The 20,428-nt window shown below is 55.0% G+C and overlaps 1 protein-coding gene across 4 annotated transcripts in view; it reads left to right on the top strand.

The window, feature by feature from the left end:
* Positions 1–6,266: 6,266 nt before the first annotated feature.
* DLGAP4 (DLG associated protein 4) overlaps positions 6,267–20,428 on the top strand; it is a gene marked incomplete at its 5' end in the record, with an annotated part of 62,356 nt that continues 48,194 nt past the window's right edge. The window contains 6 exons of one of the 4 annotated variants that reach the window (XM_084296472.1): positions 6,267–7,217; positions 8,567–8,737; positions 12,854–13,071; positions 16,179–16,293; positions 19,265–19,315; positions 20,126–20,369. In XM_084296472.1, coding sequence (XP_084152598.1) covers positions 6,267–7,217; positions 8,567–8,737; positions 12,854–13,071; positions 16,179–16,293; positions 19,265–19,315; positions 20,126–20,369 — 1,750 coding nt within the window. Of the gene's footprint in view, positions 7,218–7,839; positions 7,894–8,566; positions 8,738–12,853; positions 13,072–16,178; positions 16,294–19,264; positions 19,316–20,125; positions 20,370–20,428 lie in introns of all 4 variants that reach the window. The other 3 variants (XM_084296473.1, XM_084296475.1, XM_084296474.1) reach the window with 3 other exon arrangements.

Genomic DNA, 20,428 nt, shown 5'->3' with positions numbered 1-20,428 from the left:
CCTACACCTACTGCTGGCAGGCAGGAGTTGAAACACGTCCATCCCTGCAGCTCTACAGCTTCTACAGGAGCAGAAGCACCCTCATGCATATTGCAGTCCCTCATGCTGTAGGAGCTGCAGAGGTACAGCTGGCCTCCTTCTAGGCTACCTCTAGCCCAAGCCCTGCACATGGGTCTCCACCAGACACACACACAAAATCCGCAGCCCCACAGATGTGTTTGTCCTCATGGTCCACTCCCAACATGCATGCACAAGCAGCAGAAGTCTGTAACTTGCTCATACAGTTCCTCCAAACAGGCATTACAAAGTGTTATGCTCCAAACATCCCAGGTAACACACACCATGTTTAGTTTTTAAACACATACATATCTCAACAACCCTGCTCTACTGCAGGGGGCACACTGCAGTATTCACTGTCCACTCTTAAGGTGAGTTTGTAGAATTCAAGTTGGGAATTTGGCCAGCAGGAATCCAAAGACATGAGAAAAATTGTAGTTTCTCCTGGCTTCCCCTTTGAAGTTACAATGCAGGCATGGTGGGAAGTGACAGCTGGTCTGCCCAAGCCCCTCACAGTGCAGAGTCCCAGTGCAGAAGGGGGTCAGAGCGCAGAGGGGTCTCCCAGACTTTGTTGCTCCAAGTGTTAGGGCTCAAGCCTGTTCAGAATGGGCAAGTAGCAGCCTCCTTGGAGCCTCCAGTGGTCCTCTGGCAGGACAAGCACCTTCTGCTGCCCTCACCATGTTAGGGCAATGCAGGAGGAATTTCTATGGAGAGATGGAAATGAAACTGGCCAGCATCTCCTGGGCAGCTGTCCTCTTGAGGACATAGTGCACAGTCTGGTGGGGGCACCTCCCAAAGGACATGCAGTTAGTCTCCAAGGATGGGAGGGAGAAAAGAGGTCTGTTCTCCACGTGGAAAGGGGACAGGACAAGACATCACAGGCTGGAGCTGCCACTAGAGAGATCCTGGCTGGACAGAAGTAACTTCAGAGTGCTTACAGGATTGCATGGAGAGACAGGCATCTTGAGAACAGCTCATTGGACTTCTGTCCTGGGTGACATTTTGACAGATCTCTCTCACACTTTCTGCCAGGAGTTACAAACCATAATTGCAAGGACTTTTGTCAGAGTAATTCAGAGGCTGCCAGGCTGCTGGGCTGGGTGACTGGGTGGATGGACAGACAGAAGCTGAGCAGGCATGTGAGAGTGAGGACAAGACAGCTGGGAAAACTGTGCCTCACTAGTATATGCACTGCGTTGCAGCTGGCTCCTCTTCCCCATCCAGTTCCTTTTGGATCTCCTGCTCTGTCCAGAGTTCAGGCCAGCCTAATCTCTTTGCTTTTAAAAAGAGACTGAAAAGCAAATATTTGCACTCAGTGAAGTATCTCTTACAACAATGGAAGATTTTCAGCTCACAATGAAGACATGATTCAGTCTTCCTGGAGTGGAGTGAACCATCTCCCAACAGCTTCAGCAGACTCTGGACCATCCCCGTCTCCCACACAGCATGCAGCAGCTGTGGGCCCTACAGGAGGGAGAGGTTGGCAGCTCCCTGCCAGGGGAGGAGAGGACTCCCTGCTAAGCAGGAAGCTTCTTCAGGCAAAGCTATCATCTGCCTTGTTTGAGATCTCATATGCTATTCAGTCTTGGGAGCTGCAGATGTATTTTGCAGGATGTGCTGCTGCAGGTGATTCAGGCCTGAGCCTGCAAGCAGCAGCCCCCGTGCTGCTGTCGTAAACTGTGCCCAAGAGGAGGATGACTCCAGCTGGGGTTTGGAATGGCTTGGGGCATATAAAACTGCCATAAATCAGCTCAGGTCATTTGCTGCACCTCAGGGACCTCCAAGCATCAGCAGAGCTAGTGGGAAGAGAGACCCAGAGAATGGAGTCAAGCTGTGACAGGGGAAGTTCAGGCTGGATATCAGGAAAAGGTTCTTTGCCAGAAGGGTGGTTGTTCACTGGGACAGTCTACCCAGGGATGTAGTCACAGCACCGAGCCTGAGAGTTCAATAAACATTTGGACTATGCTCTTGGTCATATGGTCTGAATTTCTGTGTAGACCTGTGTGGAGCCAGGAGTTGGACTCAATGATCCTTGTGGGTCCTTTCCAACTCAGGATATTCTGTGATTCTATGAGAACACAGGCTGAGGGGAAGGAAGGTGAAGGGGCCACATAGCAAAAGCTGCCCCTTCTCCTGGGCTCAGGGATGCATCCACTCTGTGCTCTGGCAAACCCCTGCTATGAGCATCTCCTAAGCAGGGCCTTCCCCTGCTAGAATGTGGGTGAAGTGGGGGTGAAATGGCAGGGCACCGGACAGCTGGCAGGGGACACCAGTCTTGCCAGATCTAATTCTAAATGGGCCTTGGCCTTCCTTGTCACATCCCTGCATATTCTGACAGTGTCCCTCCTCTTGCTCAATTTGTGAGCTTCAGAGTCATGGATTTGGGAGATTTATTGTCAAAATGCCAAGATCTTTCATCTCTCCAAACTAAAAATAAATAAATAAATAAAAGTGTGGAAGAGGCTTGGTTTTGTTCCTTCCCCAACACCATCTCTTGAGGAACTGTCAAGCGATGCAGAAGGGAACTGTAATGAAAAGAGTTTAATTCATCGTAAAGAGAAATCAGCTCACAGAGGATGCAGCAGCCACCGTGAGGTGGGTGCCAGCAGCTGGAAAGCCATGACCACCCCACCAGCCCCACCAGCCTTGACCCACATATGCCCAGCATTGAGGCTGCATCCCACATAGCAGCTGGCAATCAAGTGAGGGGATGCCCACAGCAAGCAGGACAGGATCAGGACTGGTTGGCATCCTTGCAGGAGGCCAAAGGAGGGAAAGGGAATTATAAATTCTGCCATACAGAAGCAAGTGTTCACCCTTGGCAAGAGCACAGCAGCCTGGGAGAGAGCGTGCCCCCTTTCCTCCCCTGCTCCATGCCCACCCACCTCCTTTCCCCTTCTGCTTCCATCCTCCCAGACCCTTGCACAAACTTCACTTTTCCTCCCTGCCCACTTGTTCCAATAGCCCCTCAGTCTTACCTCCCCACCCCTCTGCTTCTTGAGCCTTCCCCAAGCCAGGCCGGACCCTGGCCCCACTTTTTTTTCCCTTACAACTCAGGCTTTCATTTTATTTCATTTATTTTCGTGTAATTTATTTAATTTCATTTCTCTATTTATTTTTAATCCTAGGGGCATTTTTACTTTATTTGTGGCCCAGTGCCCAGGGAATACTAAAGCAGTGATGCTGATGTGCTTTACGCAGACACTGGGCTGAAGTCTTTCTCAAGATTCCCTGGGAGATTTCTTCTTCAAATATTGACTGCCCTTTGTAGGAAAAGACATATTTATTATCAATATCCAGGGACATCCCATTATAATCAAATCGGCAGCTGTGTTGTCTCCTGAGGGAGTGTCTGACTCCCACAGAGTAATGTGGCACGGTAGCCACCAGAGCTGGGATGTCCACGTGTGGCTGTGCCAGAGTGAAAAACCTTGCCAGGAGTCTGGACCCGCAGAACAGAAGGAAGGAAAAAAAGAAGAGAAAGAGGCCATAGTGGGCAGAACTAAGCTCGGGCAGGTCTTGCTGGCATTCCAGGAGGATTTGGGCTCCCTGCTGCCTGCAGGGCTTCCCCTCCAAGTCAGGCAGTGTCCATTCACAGCCAACTGAATTTTTTCTAAATTTTCTAAACTTGGCAGCTGGCTTTGGCTAGAGCCAGCTATACCTTGTCCTTCTCTTCTGTCCAGAGACCAAATGCGTGGCTTCTCAGAAACAGTGAGCGTTTCCTCTGGGAACATCTCCCATGGCTTTGTCACATCCTGTTTGTCACTGCACTGATGCCAGCTTGCACAAAGTGGGAGCTGGGCTACCTGGCACATGAGTGTCTCTTTTAGGGCACTCCTCCAGACAGCCCCTCTGCTGCTCCACTGGCTCACTGTGTTGTCCCATGGGCAAGGGACTCCAGAGAGGCTGCTGCACCCAGCTGCCAAGGAGCACAACACGATGTTCCCCATGAGGATGGTCCCCAAAGATGGCCCGTGAGCAGCAGGACACCAATTGAGGCTGATGTTTCATGTTGTGCTTTGGTGAGAAGGGTGGGTTTGGTGTCAGAGTTCCCCTAGGTCAGCCCAGGATAACAGCCATGTCCTCAAACCCAAGGCACATGGCCACCAAATCCCCTGGGGACACAAGTAGTGCAGGCCACAAGTTCACATTGACCAGTGCTGCATTGCCTAGAAGTGGACACTGCTGAATTCCCAGTGAGGGGCTGGCAGGACCCCAAGAAGCAGCATTTGTGGGACAAAGGATGGTGGTCTCCACATCAGAGCAGAGCCCAGGCTGCTGTCCACAAACCACTGCTATTTAAAAAGACGCAGCCCTTGCCAGCCCAATGGGAGTGATAGAGTTGGGCAGACTTTTCAATCATGTTTTCAAATCCAGCATGCTACAGAATACATGACACTTCTTTTTTTTTCTTTTTTCAAATAATTTTTAAAGCCTCATCTGCTTTTCATCATTAATACATTTTTCTGTGTGAGGAAGGAAAACAAGACTGTCAATTCCTATGATCTGCCAGTGTTTGCTGACTGTTCCCCACACCAGCTCAATCCTAGCTGGTAGGCCAGGTTCCTCCGGGAGACTTGAGCACAGTTTGCAGCTCAAGAGGGAGAAGCCACCACTGTGCTTCTCGCAGGGACACACCATTATCTGACTGGCTTCTTGAGGAATAAGCAAACAATGTTTTTTCCTCCCACAAGCTCCCTGGGGCCTCTGAGGGTCCAAGCATGATTTCCCCTTCCAGGTGCATGTTGAGGAACATTGGCTCAACCTAGGGTTGGCAAATGGCTCATCTGCACAGACCCCCATCATCCCAGCCCCCAGGGCAGCCAGTTCATCTCACCAAGGAAGAGCCATTCAGCTACATTTAGATGTTTTGGCACCCTGGATTTTGCAAAAGTAAGCTAGGATCCCATTTCTCAGAATTTTTACACCCATAATATGCTTCAGTGTTTGCTAGTTATCTTCAAACTGCATTCAGTCGAAAACAAGAAACTAAACTAAAATGTCTAAGGGAATAAGAATTAGCTTATACACTACATGATTTCAAAGCAGTTTTAAATACAGGAAATCAACTAATTGATTGATCACCTTGGCTTATCCATATGTTCATTGACTCTCTTTAAACTGAAAGTTTAAAAGTTTGTCTTTTCTCACTGTATAAACCAGCACAGATGGGGATTCCTCTGAGTAGAGCAGGACAGTCAGTGCACCTCGGTGCTCCCCTCCCCACACAAATTAGTCTGTCCCCTCCACCACACTGCAGGGATGCCTGTACCTGCTGCATGGCCCATGGAGAACCAGCCTCAGCCCCTTGCTGTGGCAGAGCAAGAGTGGCACAGCTCCACCAGGAGCAACGCAGCAGGGCAGAAAAGATCAACTGAGCAGCAAACAGCTTCTCAGGTCAGGCTCGGAGAGTTCAAAAACACCTCTGCTCTCATCATAGCTACTGAAACATTTTCCTCTGGGGTAAAACATGCCATAAACACCAGCGCTTGTTGGAGAGGAGACGTTTGACATCATATCACATTAGTGCAGCTGCAAGCAGCACGGAGCAGGACTGCCAGCTCCCTTCAGAAATCCAGTAACCACCGAAACACAAAACATAATGCAGCAGACCGGATGCTCAGCTCCTAGCTTCCCTTGGCTCAGGCAAGGCCTATGTGCAGTGTTTGACAGCAGATTTTTCTCCAGCCCCTGCAAACCAATGGGACAGGAGCAGTGATTTGCTGGCAGTAGCCCTGCTATCTTTTGTTATGCTGGCCAGGGAAGAGACTTTATTAAATAAACATGTGCAGAGACCAGAAAAATAGCAGCAGCATTATTTAAGCTGGCTCTTTATGTGGATGAGCCCTGGGACCCACAAGCACTCAAAATGCAACTAAAAAGAAATAATCCTTCCTGTGCTCCAATTCTGTACCCTGTTCTCTCCAGTCCCTGGTTCTCATGCCCCTTCTCCTTCCCTCCTGCTGTGTGATCTCTCTCCTATCCTGCTTCTCTCCTTCATCCCTTAACCTTGAGGCATTTGCTTTTAGAGCTGGTACAGCCCTGGTAAGGTTGCCACAGTGAGCAGTGGGCTGCAGAGCTTCTCAGCACCCTCTGAGCATCTCTCTTCTTCCTCCAGGTGCAGAGGATTCTGCGGGGAGCAGGGTCAGCACTTGTGCACGGGCTCTGCTGCACCATCCCTGAGCAATGCTCTAGAAAACGCTGGGATCATGAAGGGCTTAGGAGATAATAGAAGCCGCCACCTCTCCGATAACCTGGACTCCCCTCAAGACTCTCTTTATGCCCCTCAGGACAGGAACCCTTATCTCCTCAGCCCCACTGACTCCTTCACCATGGACCCCCGGTTCCCAGCCCAGAATACCCTCCATGGAGACTGTCTCCTTCCACTCAACAACCAGATCTCCAACAGCAGCACTTTCCCCCGCATCCATTACAACTCCCACTTTGAGGTCCCAGATGAGAACCCTTTTCCGAGCCATGCCCAAGCCACTAAAATCAACCGCCTGCCTGCAAACCTCCTCGACCAGTTTGAGAAGCAGTTGCCCATCCACAGAGATGGCTTCAGCACCCTCCAGTTTCAGAGGAGCGATGCAAAACACCGGAGTGAAAGCCCCGGGCGGATCCGGCACCTTGTCCACTCTGTCCAGAAACTGTTTGCCAAGTCCCAGTCTCTGGAGGGCCCCACCAAAGGCAATGTGAATGGCAAGAAAGGGGCTGATGACCCCAAGCAAAACCGGAGGAGCAAGAGCAAAGACCGAGCGAAGACATCTGAGCCCAAGCGCAGGACCAGATCCAACATATCAGGCTGGTGGAGCTCAGATGACAACTTAGACAGTGACACCTGCAGCTATCGCAACCCCATGGGCCTCATGACACTGGGCCGGCAGCCGGACCACAGCCAGCCTAAGTATTTCATGCATGCTTACAACACCATCAGCGAGCACATGCTGAAATCCTCCAAGAGCAATAATGACCTCAAGGTCACCCCTTGCACCAATATCCCCATCAACAATGACTCCAACTACATTAAGAGGGGCTCCTGGTCCACGCTGACACTCAGCCATGCCCGGGAAGTGTGCCAGAAGGCCTCAGCCACGATTGACAAAGCCTTGCTGAAATCCAAGTCCTGCCATCAAGACTTGGCCTATCACTACCTGCAGGTGGGTGCAGCGGCGGGTTATGGCATGCTCCATGAGGGGACAGTGCAGGAGAGCAGGGGACACCCTCTCAGTGGGCGCCCTATTGCCTGGCAGAACTTATCAAACAATTCCAGATGTTTCAGCGGCCACTTCAGGTCGCATTGCCAGGAGAGGGCTAGGGGGACATGGAAAGGGTAAAGTCACCCAGGTCCCAGCTATGCCCAGGGACAGCCCACCACATCTTCCATGGGGACACGGCGCTGTCAGGGTCGGGCTGCTCCAGGCTTCCACCAGCCCCTGTGCTGGGCCACAGCAGTGTGGTCAGGAGATGTAGTGCCCACAACACGGGTGACCTGCCAGCCCCCTGCTCCCCACCCCGCAGCAGCCTCAGTGCCCTCTGCTGTGAGCCCAGTTTGCCGGGAGACCCCCTCGCACCACACGTGCCCTGCTGCCCACTCAGACCCTGCAGCCATCGTGGCCGGGGCAAGCCCAATGCTCGGGCAGCTGCTTCTGTGGGATGCCCAGGCAGCCAGGCACACCGAGGGGCCACTGCACTGCATGGCCTCCAGCCAAGCATTGCCACCATCCCATGAAGGATTCCAGTAATAACTGATGTTAACCCCTTATATCCATGTGTCGCAAGGACGTGCCAGCGTGCCCCATCAGTCCCGCTCCACAGAGTTTCCCTGGAGTGCTGGTAGGACCTGCAGCGCAGCGGGGCTCAGCTCCCTTTGCTGCTTACCCCAGGGCTGTGGGGTGAAGAGGGCAGCACCAGCTACCCGGCTTGCATGGCAGGGCCTGCATGGCTAATGCTGGGGGTCACAGGAGCCCCATGGTCACTGGGTGGTCCAAAAAGCTGCACCTGAAGAACCCAGGCCTGGGAGATAGGAATGAAGATAAATAAGCCAGGCCTGGGTGGGGGAAGGCAGGGGACAGGATGATTGAATGGGCTACCTGATGTCAATCTCCAGCATACTTTTCTAATGCAAAGGTGTCGTCAGCTCCCCTGGCTGTGGCCAGCAGGCTTAGGGGCTTTAAAGAGCCGTGAATTATTGAAGCACATACTGCTTCTGATATCTTGCTGGCCACTGCTGCACATCAAATTGTGGCGGGAGTTATTGCATCAGGTATGTTGTCAGAGACATGTCCTCGGCCTGGTTTCTTTTTCTTTGCTCCCTCCTTTCACTGAGGAGTTTAAAAAGCCGCAGACCCCTTCTGTGTGAGCCCAGCACAGGTGGCCCCAGCTGCCAAGACCCCGCAGCCCTTGCCCAGTGCTCACTCATTCCCCAGGCTCTGGCCAGGCCCAGGTATGAGAGACCACCCTGATGGTTTGTTCCCCACCCATGTAATGAGCCTCCGTTTCTTGACAGCCTGACGGAGGGCTGTGGGCACAGCTGGGTGGCGTGAGCCCAGCCAGCAGCTGGGCAGCCCCACCGCTCGGCTGGGAGGACACGGGTGCTGCCCCACTGCCACCGAGCGAGCCCCCGCGGAGGTGGGACCAGCCCCTCAGCCCCGGGCCAACCGACGCAGGCAGCGGCCAGGTAGGGATCTTGCTTTGAGGGGAAGATTTGCCCAGCTCCCTCCACTCCCTGACCCTCCTGGGGCTATTGGATGAGGCCGGCAGCCCCCCACCACAACTCTGGGTAGGGCACAGAGCCAGCACCGTGGGCACTGAGTCCAGGAGACACGATGCACATAACGTACCCCTGCCCCCAAAAGCCAATAGAACATGGGTGCTCATGGCCAGCCCAGGCCAGCCTGCATCCAGCCCTTAGCGTAAGAAGGGACCTAAGGCAGAGGTGGAGAAGTCACCTCCGATGTGCGAAATGTCCCTCCAGAGTAGCACAGGCCCTCTGCCAGCACCCGCTCCTGCAGTGCCTCTGCCTTCTTGCAGAGTCCGGTGTGTGGGGCCCGGCCCCAAGGTGCAGAAATGCCATTTTGACCCAAGGGAGGGCAGGAGAAGCAAAATGGGGACGGGTCCCCCAGTCTCCAGGCTGGAGTAAGACCCTAAGGCTTTTCACCTCCCCTGCTCCATTTGCAAGCCCTGGGAAGGCTCCAGACTCATCAGAGACTATTGGGGCTCTCATTATATCTTCAGGCCCATTCCCAGAACCAGTCGGTCACTGGAGCTGAGAGCAGCTGATCACCCAGCTCCGCTCAGGTGCAGCCCTGTCCCTCAGTTTGGGGCTTTCTCTGGAGCAGCCCTCAGGGCAATGGCCTGGAAGAAAGTCTGGAGCACAGCTCCCAAGAGATGGAGGCCGAGCTCCCCATCCCCATGTCTTCCCCTCCTGGTGGGCCCCACGCACGGCCAGCAGCCAGGCAGCCTGTGCCCAAGGGGATCGCTGGAGCAAGAGATACCCTGGGCCGGCAGAGATCAGGAGCAGGCAGGGCCCAGCAGCCTCTGCCCCACAGGCACTCAGGCCCCCATCTGGGCAGTGCTGTCCATTTTGGGCAGCCCACCCTATTTACACACAGTGTGTGCAAGGGAGGGACACCTCCATGCTGCCCAGGCACCACAGCATCCTTCAGAATTTTCAGGGGACGCTGTGGTTCAGCCTAGCTCATGCCCTGGGTGTTTCTCTCTCATAACCATCTCCCAAAATAAGCAGTGAGACAGTTGGGGTTGTGGCTGTTCTGGGCTGTGGGGAGGGGGATGTAGGGCCCCAGCTCCAGCGACACAGCCCCCTGCCTCCCTGTGCTCCTGGGGTACAGGGTCACACCACTGTCCATTAGCTTGGAGCTTCATTCAGGTTAGCCTCCCTGACCACACCAAAGCTTCCTCACCACCCCAGAAGCACCAAACATGAATTCATAAGCCAGGGCAAGCAGCCTATTAAGTGTCAGACATGCTGCTGATTGCTCCCATGGAGCAGAAAACCCAGCCCTGGTCCTTCCCAGAGCCCCCCTGCCAAAAGGCCAGGTCAGGCACGTAGGCAGCCTGGGCTCCAGCTTTCTTTCTTGGGGACACACCTGAGACCACAAGGAACCCTCAGGACACCACAAGGGATCAGCTCTGGAGGGAGCGGCAGTGTGCCCCCATCAAGCTCATTCTTATGTTGCAGCCTGGCTGCATGGCACAGGCATCCCTGAGTGCTGAGGCCAGCTCCGTGGGTGCCTCAGCGTGGGTGCCACGCTCATGTGTGCTGCATGTCCGCATGTGCCAGGCTGGGCTGCATGTTGGAGCTGTCACATATGCAAACTGGAACCCTGCTTGCTCTGCAAGTCTCTCTGCCCTGTGCCCTCAGATGTGATGTGAACAGCAGGGCTCTTCTGTCCCTGCCAGTGCCCAGGAGGTGAATTTTCCCTTTCACTGCTCCCTCACTTCTGGTAATGCTCCGTTTGTTTCGGTGACTGGGGAATGCTCCATACTTAAGGAGGGGAGAAACCCCCATGTGGCCCCTTCTTTCCTGTCCCTTCTGTGCTTAGCTCATGATAACAGGATCAGAAGAGCAGTATTGCACAGAATGGTGCCAGTGGAGCCCAGCTCCAAGGGACAGTCGAGTGCCTGTGCCAAGGGACACCATGCAGCACCAAGACCAGGCAGAGAGGAATCTGCATCCCAAGCCCTGGCAGATCCTCTGCTGTCTACTTCTCCCCAGTGCAGCCCCCTGGGCAGGGTGGATCCTGAGCTTTCTGTGGCCACTGGCCACCTGTAAGAGTAGTGGACCTGGGCATCCTCTTGCTACCACTCCTTTCACACACACAAAAAACAAAACAAACAAAAAAAAAAAACAACCATGGGTGAGACCAAGCATACATCTGAGAAACAAAGTGCACAAGGACTCCCTACAGCCTATGTGGAGCCTCCTGATCTTCCCTGTTCCAGGCCTACAAGTAACACATTGCAGCTCTCGTTTCATTTTTGTCCTTGTTTTAAAACATGGGCAGTGTGCAGAGCTCAGGGTTCCAGCTTCCACGAGAGATTCTACCAGGGAGGTGCTGCGTCAGTCACTATCAAGGTCTGTCCCTTGATAATAGGAGATGCTCTGGGTTCTTCATCCCCTATTTCAGAGCTTCAGAGTCTGTTGGACAGGCTCTTCTGGAGCCAGCAGGATCCCTCCTGGCTGGCCTCAGGGCCACTCCATGCGGGTGGCTGGCTGGGGCAGCTGTGAACAAGGTGGGGAACAGGAACCAAGTGGTGCTTAGCAGCTCTGGCTCATCACAGTTAGCTGCAACTCAGCTCTCTGCATTCCCAAAGCACTATATAAACACTGGCTGATTAGTCCCACAGCCCCCCAGGGAGCTGAGTAAATCCAACAGCTCCATCAGCACAGTAAATGTGGATGCTCTCAACAGCATGAGCTGATGCAGCACATGGCCCTTTGTTGCTCCCCATGGCACTCTCCAGCCAGCCTGCTTCCCGCAGCAGACTGGGCAGCCTTGGGCTGTCCTGGTCTGTGTGTGTTTGTAAGAGGATATCTCCTCCAGACCCACTTTCTATGGCTTTTCCTCACCATCACCTCTATTTGGTACTGTTGTAGCTACAGTCAGTGCTGCAGGTGATACTGCAGGGTGCTGGACGTCCCAACCAGCCACGGCAGACCCTGTCTCGGGGAATACCCTTGCTGTCCCCAGGCTCGCCTGCCTTCCCACGCTGTTGCACACTGGATATGCAAACACAGCAGGGCAGACTGCTGAAGATGAAATCCCTTGGGAACCATTGCAGCAAATAGTTTCAGTCCTCACCTCAACCCTCACTTCTTGACCATGCTTCCTCGTTCCAAGAACTGGCTGTGGCGCTTCCTTGCTCCTGACAACTCAGGTAGCACAATCTTTCTTCTGGACTGTCCCACACCACGTGTGGCTCCTGTTTTGATCAGTCCTAGGCTGACATCTGACTCTGCTGCTGGCCCAGTGCCTTGGCCATGCCTCCGGTCACCTACGTAAACCCTTTGCAGGGCAGACAGGCAATGGTGTTAGTTCCTTGAGATTCTCAGCACTTCAGGCCTCATGGAAAGCATTAGCTTGCCCATCTCTACTGAGAGAATGAAAGATGGTGTTAAATTAATGGCAGAGTTGTCACACTAGTGAAGATAGAAATGCTTTTTTTTGCACAAGTTACTCATCTCTGTGCAGGCACCACTACAAAGCCTATGTAACCAAGCTGCTCTAGGATTTGTGAGGGCCTGGCTTGGCTTTTGAAATGAATTTCAGACACTAGGAGTCCCATTCAACTCAGAAACCTTAGAAGGGGGGCAGGGCTCTGATCCGTAGGTCCTGTCTATGACAGCTCTTACAGACTTTGACCTGAACAATGTGTGCAATTACTTTAATAAGCATGGGCTTTGTGTTAAATGAATGTGTGCCGCTCCTGTCCCAGTGTGCAGTGCAAATCTGGTGAGGCTCTTCCCTCCTTATTATGTCTGATGTTGTGCAGCTTATATCAACTGTGTAAGCATGGTCCAGTGTGAAGTTGGTCTGCAGTGGTCATTGGGTGAATGCGTGTGGGTAGATGCTGAAACGGAGGCAATCAAATGCAAGGCTGCCTGGCTCAAGCTGTCAAGGGAGGGCTGGAAAAGAATTGCATTTCCCATTTTCCCTGTGCTCCATCTGAGGGTCCAAAACTTGGCCTTGCTGCCAATTCCCAAAATCCCCATGGTCCCCTTGGTCCCAGAGATGCTCTCTCACAAATGCTCATGCTCCCTTTACTCTTGCAGGTGCCTCAGGGGGAGTGGAACAACACGCTGTCTCGGGACAAAGACAGTGAGATCCCGTGCCGGCGCATGCGAAGCGGGAGTTACATCAAAGCCATGGGGGATGATGATAGTGAAGACTCAGAAACCAGCCCCAAACCATCCCCGAAAACTGCAGCTCGGAGGCAGAGTTACCTCAAGGCCACCCAACAGTCCCTGAGTGAGCAGAGCACTACCCAAAGGTAACTCTGGGGCTCCCCTAGGAGCTCTGTACGGGTTCCCAGGGACCACCCCAGAAGCAGTCCTTGGGGTTTGGTCATCAGCACCCACATGGAAACCCCACATGGGGATCAGAGCCCAGCAGAGCTCCCACACACCAGCTCAACTGGCCATGGGACAGGCTGATGAGGAGACGAGCGTGACAGAAGAAGATGTGGCAGGGGACTGAAGAGACCTGGTGACTCCAAACAGCCCTGGTGCTAGGAGTCTGCCCCAGGTCCCTGTCCTCTTGGTGATGGGGGGAATCCTTTGGTGGAGCTGTGTGGGTTTTCTCTGGCTAAGGATCTGCTCCTCTAAGAGATTGTGGAGAACCCAACCCAGTGATGCTATTTAGATGCTCAGCCAGTGTGGCTGGGACCATGTGGCACACAGGCCACAGGCTACTGCAACTGTGCCATCTGCTTTGCTCCACAGGTGTCCCAAGGTGTCTGGGACCAGCCAGAGAGTGCCCCCTTCACACACTAGGCTGGGTGGTCCCCTGAAGACAGGAGAGATGAACTAAGAGGCCTGGGACCCAGTGTGGAGGGAGGAAGACTCACAGCGTCTTGAGCTAGCCAGCCTGCAGAGCAAGGGGAACACAGCAAACGTGCTGGACAAGGGGCTAGCCCTCCCTGTGTGGGGTCTGTGTGAACCACCTGAACAGAGGTTGTGCTTCCCAGGACAAAGCACCCAGCGGCTGTGACAGGCTGTGGGCAGTTCAGATGCTGTAGTCAGCACCAGACATGAGTGGCACGGGAGCAGGAGGAGGCAGGAGCAGCTGCAGATGAACTGCTCACAGTTTGGCAGATAGAACCAGAGAAGTGAGGAAAAAGCAGGCAGTGTGGAGACCCCTCACAGTGTCATCAGACTGTGGAGCAGATGCTGTTTTCTAGTGGGAGACGGGGACAAAGCTAACTGCAGGGAGCCCTGGAAATCCCTGCTCTGAATCCATCCCTGCTCTATGGCCTCACACGTACTTAAGGGGAAGCAGAACTGGGTCCAGGGGTCTCTGGTGTAAAATACTCAAGTTGAGACATTTGGGTTCTTCCTGGCTTGGGCTAATTAACCACTCAGGTCACGTCCATCAGAGTGTGAAACTTCACCTGGGCTGCTGGGGCCCAGCACCAGGCGAGCCTGGAGCACGGGCACAGCTGCCATCTGCTGACCACCCCCTCGGCTCTGCCCCCACCAGGGAGCCTTCTGGAGCTGTGGCCACTCTGTTTTTTGCAGGGTCTGGCCGCTTCCCCCACCAGCCTGGCATGCCGGTGGGACAGCAGCTAGAGCAGAGCCATGGCCCCATGCCCTGGCATGGCTGTACACCCACCCACGTTGCAGGCCTCAGTCTCCTCAGCCAGGGCTGCTGGGCCTCATCCTGGCGAGGGGGTCATGGACAAAGCCCTGTCATGCTGAGGGGAACAACAAGCTGAACAGATAGCCCAGGGCTTAGAGTGCCAAGGGACCCTTGGTGGGTGGCCAAGCTCCATGGTGAGTCCTCTGGGGGCTGGGTGTCTCCATCACCCCTGGCAGAAGAGGCCCCTCTCCATGCTCATCAGCTCTGGGATGGAGACTCAGGAGGTGCCACCATCCTTCCTGGAGGTCTGCCTGGCCAGGACACTCCCTGCACTCCGTCCTGCTGGGGTACAGCCAGACTGACCTCCTGCACACCACAGCCCCCCCAGGTGAGGCAAGAGCTTCACCGCCATGCTGCTCTGCAGGGCCCACAGGTGGTTTAAGAGGCAGATCCTCTGCAGCTCACCCCTCACCATGCCTGTCTGTCCCCTGCGACATGCCCAGAGCCCCAGCAGTCCGCACAGAGACCACACCAGAGAAGTGCATGCGTAAAAGATGGCACTGAGCTAATGTGCAGGGCTGCCACACACCTGCCTGGTCTGACAAGGACCTCTCCTCTTCCTCCACATCCCTCCCATCCTCCCGCCTGCCTCCTGGCTGCTGTGCACCCAGCTTTCAGCAGGGACAGTTGCTCTGGTTTTGGCTGTGTCAGGCTCACTGACAGCCCTGCTCCTCTACTGCTGCTGCATAGGCTCCTGCTGAGCCCTGGGTATGGGATGGAGTTCTTCCCTCAGAGCCTGCAGCAGAAGCTGCTCTGGAAAAATCAAACCCCTCTGCTCCTGAAGCAGTGCCATCCAGGCTTGGCTCACCTTGAGCTTCTTCCAGATAAACTCTGGGGTTCCTCTATACAGACAGAATCTCAGAATCACAGAATGGCAGAGGTTGGAAGGGACCTCTGAAGATCATCCAGTCCAACCCCCCTGCCAGGCAGGATCACCTAGAGCACATTGCACAGGATGGCATCCAGGAAGTGTTTGAATATCTCCAGAGAAGGAGACTCCACAACCTCTCTGGACAACCTGTCCCAGTGCTCTGTCACCCTCCCAGTCAAGAATTGCCCCCTCATATTGAGCCAGAACCTCCTGTCCTTCAGTTTGTGCCCGCTGCCTCTCGTCCTGTCGCTGGGCACAACTGAAAAGAGACCAGTTCTGTTGTCTCGACACCCTCCCCTCAGATATTTATACACATTGATGAGGTCTCCCTCAAAAGCCATCAAAAAGTTTTGAAGATGTTTCTAATTGTGAAGTCAATAACAATATCATTGAAAAATCGTTCCCCCTACCACCTTCCACCCTCTGCCTGCCAGTCCGGGCAGGGAAGAGCAGGATTCCCCCAGCATCAGCCTGTTCAGGAGCAGGTCTGTAGCCAAGGCTGTGACTCTGGGGGCTGGCACAGATACCATGTGCTCCCTGGGCTTGGGTTGGACAAACCTGGCATCTGCATTGCATTCCTGGGGGCTGGGGGACACAAGGTTTTGTCCCCTCTCCTTCTTCTGCACCCCACAAAACCTTCGCCCATGTACTAGCTTAAGCCAGTGGCCAGCAAGGTGAGAAAGTGTTTCCAGCTTCTCCAGCAGCTGCAGCAAGGGCTGAGCTGTGGAGGACCTGGTGTACAGCATCAGCTCAGTGCTGCCGTGCGTACCCGTGCCTGGCAGAGGGTGCCAGAGCAGTGTGGTCTAGCTGCCCCAGCAGCTCCAGCACAGCCCCAGCTCTGCCCCTCACACCCTCTCTCTCTGCTGCAGGAGCCTGGACCGCCTGGACTCTGTCGAGATCCTCCTACCTCCAAAGTTCCCAACCTGGGAGGAAGAATACAACCAGATCTCCGACAGCGTCAATGAGTCCAGTTGCATCAACCAGGTGAGATGCCAGGAAGGCAAACCCCACTGCACACCCAGCCCAAAAGAGAATGGAGGCTGGCTGATGGGAAGAGGAATATCCTTTTGCCCCCTAAAAATAAGGCACCAGTTGCATTCCAGTAACAGGTGTGCTGTTCTCTGGCAGTGTTATTAAACTCTCAGGGACAGCTCCTTAATTCACGTTAGACCTCTCTTGCTCTAGCTTTTGCCTCCTCTCAGCACTGCTGGTGCAGTTGCAGTCCCTGCAGCCGTGACCATGGGTATGGCAGCCCAGAGCTCCCCCATGCTTCACAGCAAGAGGCAAAGCTCGCTCAGGGCTGCTCCCTGTGCAGGCTCACGCTGTGCACCACCTAGCAGCTGCCTGCAAAGCCGCCCACTCCTGCTGCAAGCTCCGTTCGCTCATGGAGTGGGCACAGAGCCTGGGCCAGCCTCACTGGTGCAGAAGGCAGCACGCAGCCTGAGGCCAGCTGCCAGGGACCCTGCAGAGGTTCACAGGGGACAGAAATCCTGCTCTGCTCTGAGGGCCCCGTCCTCAGGAAGCAAGTTGGACCGAGGCACAAGGTGCCTGGAATTCAGGAGGCTGTCCTGCCAGCTAACTGGGGGTGTGTCTTGTGTGTTCCTGGTTCTCATGCCACAGGGAAGTCCAGACAAAGCCAAGGGGGCCAGTGGAGGTACTAATGGTGGGTAGCAAACCCTGACCATGGCCTCTGGGTTTAACTCCTGGTCCCATGCTATGTCCCATCCTCCCCTTGGTATGAAACCAGAGTGGCTAAGGACCTGTGGCCGTAAGCCAGCTGCCAGCAGCCAGGAAATAACCCACGCTGGCATAAGACTGTTGCACAGTTCCCATGTGCTCATCTCCACCCCAGGATGGGGACCCCTCCTTTCGGAGGAAGTGTCTGGGGCATCAGTGGCTCCATGAGCTTTGCCCAGCTGTGTCACTGTCACCCTGGGCCTCTGTTATGTCCCTTCTCTGTCCCTGTGTGCCTACGTGGGAACATAACACACACATGCTCCCCTTCCATGCTGCTCCAGTCTGCCTCCCCACACGCTGCCAGTGCTCCCTGATCAAGGGAGGCAGCACAAGGTTAACAAAGTGGGCTGAACACCAGGAAGCACAGCATGGAGGAGGGCAAGAAGTGTGTGCTGGCACTGCCCTCCAGGTGCACAGGGCTCTGAACCCACATCCATCCCCACCCAGCTGCTCCAGCCACACACTTTTGGCTTCTGCTGCTGCTACCTGCAGCTGGAGCCATTTGTGGAGAGCTCTGGGGAAAGGCACAGAGCATTGCTTGTGGGCATACATGTTCCTTGTGGTCAGTCTCGTTACTTGTATATTGATAAAAGTGTTCTGGATGTTTTGTCGCACAGAGAAAGAGGTCAGGCCCATTGCATTCCTGTCCTTTGCATGTAAACCTGTGTCTAAAGCCAGGCCTTTGCAGGGAAGGGGAAACCACGGGCAAGCTGAGTCTGTGCTCTCCCCCACCCCATGTTTGCCATTTAGCAGACAAGTGCAGCATCCTCACGAAGGCATCAGAAGTGTCTCGAGGGGCTGAGCAGCCTGCACTGTGCCAGGAAGTGCCCTGCAGATGCTCCTTTCCAGACCCAGACCTGCAGCTCTGTCATACTGACTGCCACGGCACCAGCTCAGGCATGGGGCTGGTGTCATCAGTTGTGCTTTGCCTGCCTTCCTCCAAACCAAAGACAGTCCAGTTGCAGCTGAACTGGGATTTAGAGGCCTCTCACAAACTGCATAACTCTTGATTCAGGGTGGAGCTAGTACAGCCACCTCGTGTGTGCTGGCCTGACCTGCCTTTTCATAAGTGCTGTAGGCAGCTCCTCCTCCGCCCTCCTTTTTGGGTGACCCCCAACATCTTCTTTGTTTGTCCAGCAAGACTTAGCATCCTCCCATACAGAAACATATCTGTCTCTCAAAGACAAGTCCACTCTGCCTGGCTTTGTGCAAGCTGAACTCCACCTTGCAAACCTCTGGAAGTCCGGGGTTCATCTGATGTGTGCCAGCATCCACCTCTCACAGGAAGGGACCTGCTGCCAGACAGAGCCAGCTGCTGACCCACAACACTGCTGAGACACAATTTGAGCTGTGCCTTATGTAGGATGGCCAGACCTGGCCCCCAGAGCCAAGCCTCTTCCCTGAGGTACATTTTGAACCTGGATTCTTCCCAAGATGGGTCATCTTGAGCAGCTCGTGAAGGGAGGAGCTTCTGGGGTGGTTGTGCTCTGCAGAGCGGGGATGGAGGGAACAGCCAGGAGATGGGGAGAAAGGATTCCTCCTGGCAGGCAGTGCAGTGTCTGTCAGGCAGCTGTCCATATGCCAAATGTGTGCCATGGCTTTGCTGTGGAGAGAAGGGAGCATTGCTTCCATGGGGCCTCTTCCTGGTGCAGGGGCAGAGGAGATAGCAGCAAGGTGGCCAGCCCAAGTCCCAGCAGGGCAAAGGATGGTTTCCCTGATGCGCAGTGCTCAGCCTGCCCGTGCACCCAGCTCTGCAGCCACAGGGCCATCGCTGCTCCTGGCCATGCCACGAGCACTGGCCAGTGCTGGGGCTTTGCAGGGTGCTAACCAGGAGCCACACACCTCATCCCACAGCCACAGGCACCCTGTGTGCGCCCAGGGGTGCCCCAGTCAGGGCGTTGTGTTTCTGCTGTTAGAGTGCCAGTATGCCCCGTGTGTGTATATATTAATATACAGTGCATACAATGTGCTGAATGCATCAGCAGCTTATCTCCATCTCAGAGGCGTCCCGTGGAGCTTTGCTGTGCCTTGTTTGTGGGGCCTGTGAGGCATTTTGTTTGGCATCTTATGGGCTCTGAAGTTTGTACCGAAGTGTCAGCAGTGGTGGCCCAAAGGAAAGGGCTGTGTGCTCCCCTTGTCCTTGGTCCCTGTGCAATGGCTGTCTCTGTGAGGGCTGCCCCTTTCCTGGCCTTTAACCTTCTCCAACTCTTTCTTCCAGATCTTTGGACCCCCCTCACTTATCCCTCAGATATTTACCCATGGAGAGCAGGTACCGTCCCGCTGCCATTCCCTCTTCCTTCCTCATGGAGCTTCCTTAGGTCTCCCTGGACCCCCACTGCAGGGTGCGAGGCAGCTGTGGGGCACCCTTGCCCAGGGCCACAGGAGGAGGAGAACGATGCACTCCCCAGCCCAGAGCACTGCAGGGCGACTGGACAGTTTGGTCCCCCCAGCCTCAGCAGAGGGTTCAGGGGTGTTTTTGGGGATCGTGATGATTTTTTTTCAGCCAAACCCTGTGGAGCTCGGGGAAAGGCTACAGATGCCAGCACTGGTCATAAATCCTGTCCTTGAAGCCAAAGAAAGGGCCAGGAGAGGTGGAAGTGGCTGACAGGGCAAACCTCAGCATCTCTCATCATCGGTATTTCAAAACACTTGCTGTTCCAGGCTGGCTCTGGTTTGATCTGGGTGAGTCTCCCGAGCTGAAGCTGGATCAGCTACTGCCCCCCAAGGACAGGGCCGGGCCAGGGGAGGTGGAGGCAGCAGGGAAGCAGGGAGTGGAGCTTCCCTGCTCAGGTCTCAGCCTGCACCGAGCTCTCTCCTGCTCCCCATCTCAGGGAGTGCTTTACTGGCACCATGGTGCTAAGCGTCTCCTGCTCCCGCAGGGATCCTCTGGCCTGGAAGGAGGAGCCCCTCTCCCCTGGCCGGGACCCCCATGCCAGCGCTGCTCCTCCAGCTCTGCCTGTGTCTGGCTGAGATCGCTTGGGAGCCACCACACGGAGGGGAGCGGAGAAAGCTGCAGGAGGGAAGGGAAGGGGCCCAGCCCTGGGCAGGGGGTGACTGCTCTGCCCCTCTTCCTGTGCAGGCGAGAGAGCCGGAGCTGGGGGAGCAGTATGAGGCGGTCTGTGACTCTACCTACAGCGAGGCCGAGTCGGCTGCCGCCGAGGTGCTGGACTTGCCTCTGCCCAGCTACTTCCGCTCCCGGAGCCACAGCTACCTCCGAGCCATCCAGGCGGGCTGCTCCCAGGACGAGGACACCGGCTCCATCCGCTCCATCTCCCCCCCACCAGCGGGCAGCCTCAGCGGCAGCAGGACCCTGCCCACCAACAGTGAGTGCCAGCGAGGCCACGGCAGTCGTGGGGATGGGGTGTGAGTGCCCAAGGTGCTG

The sequence above is a fragment of the Netta rufina genome (genome assembly GCF_964035555.1).
Source record: "Netta rufina genome assembly, chromosome: 16".
Classification (NCBI taxonomy): Eukaryota; Metazoa; Chordata; class Aves; order Anseriformes; family Anatidae; genus Netta; species Netta rufina.
Note: the sequence above shows the minus strand (reverse complement) of the source record. Positions and strands in the feature narration are given on the sequence as shown.